General features: G+C 36.8%; 1 protein-coding gene across 2 annotated transcripts; it reads right to left on the bottom strand.

The window, feature by feature from the left end:
• Positions 1-1,888: 1,888 nt before the first annotated feature.
• On the bottom strand, positions 1,889-4,582 carry rps27.1 (ribosomal protein S27, isoform 1). 2 transcript variants are annotated; one of them, XM_056741230.1, is made up of 4 exons: positions 4,502-4,582; positions 3,562-3,670; positions 3,338-3,448; positions 1,889-2,129 (listed from the first exon to the last, which is right to left on the bottom strand). In XM_056741230.1, exons 1-4 carry the CDS (start codon positions 4,505-4,507, stop codon positions 2,101-2,103), a joined length of 255 nt encoding a protein of 84 aa, XP_056597208.1. In that variant the 5' UTR covers positions 4,508-4,582; the 3' UTR covers positions 1,889-2,100. The 2 variants fall into 2 exon arrangements, with proteins under 2 accessions (XP_056597208.1, XP_056597207.1); XM_056741229.1 differs by lacking the exon at positions 4,502-4,582 and having other exon boundaries at positions 3,562-3,709.
• Between the last annotated feature and the right edge of the window lie 2,591 nt (positions 4,583-7,173).

Raw genomic sequence — 7,173 nt, 5'->3', positions numbered from 1 at the left:
AATGGGAAAACAGAGCACCACAGAGCCCTATAATAGATTACCCTATTACTTCAAATGCCCTTCGGTAGCCTCTTAACACGGGGAGGGTGACGAGGTGTGTGGAGCTCACAGTCAGGCATCCGGTGAGACTTTCACACCCCGCTGCCCTCCGAGAGAAAGTGCAACAGTGGTATAACATATAGATATGTCACAGAATACAAGCATTACATATATCACCTGGAGGACAGCAACATTAAGTGTTGAGATGCCCAGATGTTTGCTGAATTTAGCACAGTATTCTACACCATACAACAATTTTGTAGGATTCCAGGGACTAAATAAGAATAATTTAAAGAATTTAGCCAGTAATCATTTTTCGGTCCATAGCAGACGAAGATAGTTTCACTATAAAAATACTCACTGTTGTTTTAAACCTGTATGACTTGATGTCAAGTCCACCCTGAAATACACCTTCATGATGTATCCCAATAGTGCACATGTCCTGGGTGACAGACACAACGTTAAATAGTTTCAGATCAGAACTATTAAAGGCAAGTTACTTCTTTATATATGACAAGTAAATCTTATTTGTTTATACTGCTTTGCATATTTCCTAATATCCAAAATTGCCACAGATTTTTAGGCCTTTGTTTTCTGACACCATGTGGTCAGTTCTCGTACTGCGTTTGTATGAGATGGTAAAAGCTGATGGGCTGCAATTTTTGTTTAGCACATTTAAGAAAGACTCGGGGGTAGATGAGGAAAAGATAAATCAATTATTACACATATGCTGTACATGTAAAATATCAATTCAATATATGAATATGTAGGTTTCCCGAACAGGGTTTAAACCTAGTCCCAGACTAACCGAAATCTAAGAGGTGTCTTGATCGTAAAGAACTTACACCGACATATCTTAAAAACAGTGCAATGTTTTTTCTCAAAATGCACACAATCTCCTAATGTTTTTTAAAACTAGTTAATTATATTAATTTCAATAAGGACTAGTCCTGGTTTAAACTAATCCCTGTTCGGTAACCCGACCCATATTGACCCAGTTCACCTCTTAATTTACCCTAATGTAAATAACATATCTACACTATCAATGGTTTGGACATACTAGAAATCATGTTTCTCACGAAACCAAAGACATTTCTGGTCATTTATATATTTTTAGAATCATTAGTGTTTACACTTGTCTATGCTGAGATACTTTTAAAAAAGGTTGATTCACTGAGATTTTGCTTATTTTAATGCATTTACAAGTTCTAATTTCAGTTTGAACATCCAAAAGGGCCTTTAGTTTCAACTTTTATGCAGACAATATGATTTTTTTGTGGAATTAGCTTATCATGCGGCCTTTCTAGGAATAAAACTGAAAATGCATTAACCTCAGCAGCATAACATCCACTGAATCATTCCAGACAGAAATCTATCAGGGTAAATCGAATAAAAAAAATCACTTCAAGCTAAATAACATACTATGACAGTTTTCAAAACTAACAATGGCGTGCATTTATATGATACAACCCGTAGTATTGGTCACAACGTATTTATATGAAAATGGTTGACATTTGATTTCTTGTTTCTGAAGATACGTCTTAACCATTTAACAGTTAATATATATGACTAAAAGTAAGCCTTTCACTGTCTTCAATCCTCCAGACTTGATAAAGAATGTAATTTAAAAAAACTTGTGACTCTAGAAAGCTATTTTGAAATAAATTCTTGCCCCGAGTCGTCATATTCAGTTATATAACATTCAATTTACCCATTCACATGTTTCCAAAATGAAAAATCAGCTAATGTAAAAGTCTGTAGATGTTCGCTGTACTTGGATTTGAATTTTGACGGTGACATCAGAGTCTGTAATTAAACCCATTCAGATAAAAAACATCACATCACAACCTTATTGTAGCCCAAACATTTTATTGAAACAGAGAGAGAAAGAGAGACAGTTTAGGGAATGTTCCTGCCTGTCCTTGAGGCGTCTAATGAGGGTGTTTGGTCATATTTCTTCATCCCTTCGGTGACATAAACAGGCTGCAGTCACGGAGGCCAGACCATCATCTTCTCTCCCTCTTTCTACCTCTCTCTCAGAGCAAGCATCTAGAGAACATCTTAATGCTGCTTCCTTCTGAAGGAACACCCTAGAGAGATGAGAAGAAAAACAGGTCAGTGTCAAAAACATTCTGCTATTCTTAACATCAAAAGCAGAAATGACATTACAGAAAATATCTAAAATAAGAAAAGAAGCACTTTGCTTTCTTTATACTATAGTCTAGTGAGTTCTGCAATGCATTTCTTCTCTTTCAGGCACATAATTGCACAGGGCTCAACAGGACTCACGACCAAATAAATGAAAATAATGATGCAATGTGCAGCACTAAGATGAGCCCATTCGCCTACTCAGAAAGCAGCCCAAAATCGACTGAAATCACACAAAACCTTGATATAGAGGTACATAGAAACAAATGGCAGATCTCTACCAGAGATCAATTCTGAACCACTATTATACAGCAAAGCCTGTCAATTACTGCAATAAACACACACAAAAAACTGGACAGCATGCACTAATGCAAATTATGGCTGAAATGTATAAAACAGCATTAGCATCTAAACACATCTACAAAGGACTCCAAATGATGTCAGTCTAAATGAAAAATCACTTAAAACTATTCAAAGTGATCAGTCACCATTGCCAAAATAATGTTCAGGGCTGTGTTTCCTGAAACCTTCTTAATGCTACATCATTCATAGTCCTTAAGAGTAGTAGCGATATATTAAGAACGATGTAGCCATTCGAAGGTTTCAGGAAAGGTCAGAAACTGCTGGGGCTGAATACAGCTGAGCTGACAACACAAAATGTTTGTTATTCAATAATGTATATACATTTCATAGACACTAAGTGCCGATAGTATACCAGGTAGCCACAGCACCACAGTTTCCTACGAGACAAATGTAAATTAATGTAAGCAAAGTTGCTTATTTCCATTTAAATGGCTCCGCTAAAACGCAATATTTCTACTAGTATGACTTGAATCAGCATCAGCTTCAATAACAAGAATGAATTAGGGAAGGAAAAAATCCTTACTCAAAATCTGACACCTCACTTTAACACAGCACACACAGTAAAAAGTCTTTACGCCAACAGTACTCATTAAACAAACCTTTACAGCAAAAAAAAAAGAACTAATATTTTTTGTATGAAATGACGGTCTACAACAGTTCACATTTCTTTTAGCAATACATTAACAAAACACCTATCGTAAAATTCTCCAATCATACACGCTTCCAAAACACACACAAGACGTTTCTTCTTTAACCATGAATTATTTCGGTAAAGACATAAACTGACCTTCTGTGAGTCGAGCTTTGCCTCCGGTGGGCTGACACAGCACAGTCGAGCAGCCCACACAAAGCACTACTGTCTGTGCATGGCTGAACACAGTCGTGATCTTGTAACATCCTGAAAAACAAAACAAGGAGTTATTCTTTACCATCACATATAACACCAACAAGTGCAATCATGTGATCATGTCATACGATGAATATCAGCGATGTAATGAAAATGACATTTACCTGGACATTTCACATCCATGAAATAAGAATTGGGGCACTGAACGAGACGCTTCTTCTTGTGCCTCCTCCTCTCCTCCTCAGGGGTCGGGTGCAACAAGTCTTTTGCGAGCTGTTTACAAAACACATTAGACATTATATAATTGTCTATCGTTATGAACCAACATTACAGACACTTAGAGAAAATAAAAAAGTCAGTTGACTTTACAGACACAGGAGGGAATCAAACACGACTACGAGGACCAAAATGCACTTCAGCACTTCCATTATAAACCATCAGATATTTACCATTAAAACTTTACAATAAAGCATATGTGATGTGTTCTTTGCCTTATTCCAGTAGGATTTAATGTTTTATTGGTTTTCATACACCGGATAACATCCCACCAGTACTACCCAACATTACCACACCCAATGAGACCATAATAATAACCATTAAAACAAATACAATTCTTGTTATAAACATTCAACACATTTGAATTTAGTAATGGCTTCCATTATGTTGTCAAGCAAAATTGTTTGATATTCTTGCACACAGTTGAGTTCTGGATCATTCCGACTCCTTTGTCTTAGGAATCGTTTCAAAGCCCTAATTCCATAACAAAGCTCTTTCAAGTGTGACAACTGTCGAATACCACAGTTATATAGTATTTGTTTGATAATATCAGATGGTATAAATACTCCGTTTTTCAACCGTGCGTCATCTGTGTTAAACCTCCATGTTTTGTTCTATGCGCGCCGCCATCTTGATCCAGGGCGCGAACGCACGCTGCCGAACCATTCAAGACTATACGTTTATTTCTACGTTTCATCTTCTAGTAAACGTCCTAACGTACGGATACACGTCTTCGCTATGTGTATGTTCGTAAACGTGCTTCGATATTTCGGTCTTAATGTGTTCTACGTGCTGTATATTGACGTGGTTTTGCGCTCTAGTACTTACTGGCATGTTGGCGAAGATTTAGCCGCTGCCAGAAAGGAAGTTCTAGGCGGAAGCAGCGCGATATCATTAGCGCAGGGCGGACGTGGAACGGAAGTACGACATCGGACGCAAAATGCGGCCATGTTGGTAGAGTCAAATGTGGTTTATATGCTTATGCTGTTATATTGTTAAGACTTTCTATATACATCATTCGTTAATTTATTACTTATTATTTACACTAATTAAATATATAAATATATATTGTCATCATACTGAAGCAATTTATGCATTCAGTTGATGTTACATTTGTTTATTAATTATTTATATAGTGTCCCGTAGGTGGCCTTTTATTTAGGGGGCCACAGATTTTGAGTCATTTTTTTTATATAGAAAAGTATCATAAATTGTAATCAAACATCAGAAAAATACCAAACAAATTGATGTTCTAGCAATGTATAACTGAATATGTTTAAGATTATAAATCTTTATGTGGGGGGCACAACGCGATGCACCCTACACAAAGGGGGATTTGGAACAAAAAAGTTTGAGAACAACTGATCCAAAGAACTTAAAGTTTCATATACTGACAAAGATGATTGAAGAAAATACCTCCTTAAAACACATACAATATTCTTTATTATACCACGGGGCTGTTGAATGCTTAAATCTGATTGGTTGACAAACGTGCTATGGGTAAGGTATGCATCAACTTTCAGTAAATGCAGTGCACTGTTTCAAGTCTGCTGACCGCATTACAGTTCCATATCACTTGGCCAAGTTTAAACAACATAAAGGTTATAGTGTACCCTACAGGCCATTATCGTACACAGCACCCTGTCCTTGATCTGACGTTTATAATGTCAAACTTTACTGTTAATTGAAACATGTGCAAAAACAATATAGATATACATGTATTTAAATCGAATACATAAAATAACTAAATAGAAAAACTAAATGCAATACAAGGAATAAATAAATTATTATCACGGAATTCTGTATGGTGTTCCAAATATGTTAAGAAGCATTCTATTTCCGTCACACGCTTGCGGTAATTGACCAATCACTACGCACTGGTTAACTGGCCAATCATAGCATGCCTCGCTTTCCAGAGCGATGGGCTTTGTAAAAACATCCACGCGGCGCAAAGAGGAGATACAACGGATGCTCTAACGGACGCTGGAAATGAAATGCGCAATAAAGTCATACCATCAATAGTATTTGAGGTGTTAAATGACAAATGTCTAAATTAAATATATGAACAATGTCCTGTGGTGTGGTAACAGTGGTCTAAGCGGAATAATTGACTACGGTCTGAGTTAATGCACACCCGAGGTGTAACCACATTTCCACCTCGGGATGAGTATTAAAGGAGGCATATGACACGGCTAAAACAAATATTATCGATTGTTTTAGATGTAATTAAATGTGTATACACGATCCCAGGTTAAACCCGCTGTATTTTCCACATACCGTGGCGTGCATGTTTGTATCTCCTATTTGCTCCGCACGGATGTTTTAACAAAGCTCATCGCTCTGGAAAGCGAGGTGTGCTATGATTGGCCCATTAACCATTGCGTAGGGATTGGTCGAATAATGCAAGCGTGTGACGGAAAAGTAACTCTTCTTCTAACATCAGCTTCCAAGGCAATTTTACTGACAGCTACGCCCACCTTACTTAGGTATAGGCCTACATTTGGGCGGTCTTAGTCAAATCATAACACGAACTGACGTGGATTTGGGGGGGTTTGGTTACACAAGGCGTTTCAGGCAGGTCTGAGTGAGCATTCGCTTTTAGATAGAACGCATCTTTTCTTCTGACACTTTCATTTTTGGAATTTTACGTGTCTTATACATTCATGGGCAACTTATAACACACCAAATACACAGAAAAACATGTGTTCGCGCCATATGACCCCTTTATCTTTCGAATAATTTAACGGCCGTCGTCAATTATTCCTTACTTAAGAATCATCCATTCACATTCTATTAAACTTACACTGAATTCTAAATTCTTAAAAACTGATATTTTGTTAGTCGTTCACAATAAAATGGGAAATATTTAACGTAATGCTTGTTACTAAAACGCTTCAAATGATTTAAACATTGTTGCTCTTAAATTGTGGCTCATGAACAAAATCAATCAATTCAGAAAATAAAAAAAACATGTCAAGGAAGAGCGTAGTCAAAGTCATCGGCCATCTTTGATGGCCACGTTTAAAATGGCTCCATGTGAGAAATATTTCAATTGAGGGCACCTAGAAATAAATAAAACTAATAAATACAACAACAATATAAAAACTGAAAAGTGAATAAGACCCAACGCACTGAGACAACCATAATAACACAATAATATGACCTCTGCTGCTGAACAATGAACTTACACCTGTGTCTGTGCCCTTTATCTTCAGGTTCTGCCCTATCTGAACATCACACTGTGTTACTACACACTAGTGGCACTTTTCCTCAATATTATTACAAACTTGTCAAGTTAACAGGCCCACCAAGACTCGTAAAAATAAAGTATCCAAAACGTTTCTGGTTGGCTCTTTGGTTCCATAAGGAACCTTTAACATACACAGAATCTTTCTATTGGACTAAAGGTTTATTGTCATATAAAGCTTCTTCAGACTATAAAAAAGCCCAAAATAACTGGTTCTTCTATGGCATCGCTGTGATTTATTATCTTAATTTTT

This window comes from Triplophysa dalaica, chromosome 25 (genome assembly GCF_015846415.1).
Source record: "Triplophysa dalaica isolate WHDGS20190420 chromosome 25, ASM1584641v1, whole genome shotgun sequence".
NCBI lineage: Eukaryota > Metazoa > Chordata > Actinopteri > Cypriniformes > Nemacheilidae > Triplophysa > Triplophysa dalaica.
Note: the sequence above shows the minus strand (reverse complement) of the source record. Positions and strands in the feature narration are given on the sequence as shown.

What these genes read in the sequence shown, in the direction of transcription:
- rps27.1 (XM_056741229.1), bottom strand. Translation starts at nt 3,694, where the DNA reads ATGTCTAATGTGTTTTGTAAACAGCTCGCAAAAGACTTGTTGCACCCG. An exon ending in CATGGATGTGAAATGTCCAG is followed by an intron (nt 3,449 to 3,561) that starts GTAAATGTCATT and finishes TTTGTTTTTCAG; the next exon opens with GATGTTACAAGATCACGACT. An exon ending in CAAAGCTCGACTCACAGAAG is followed by an intron (nt 2,130 to 3,337) that starts GTCAGTTTATGT and finishes TCATCTCTCTAG; the next exon opens with GGTGTTCCTTCAGAAGGAAG.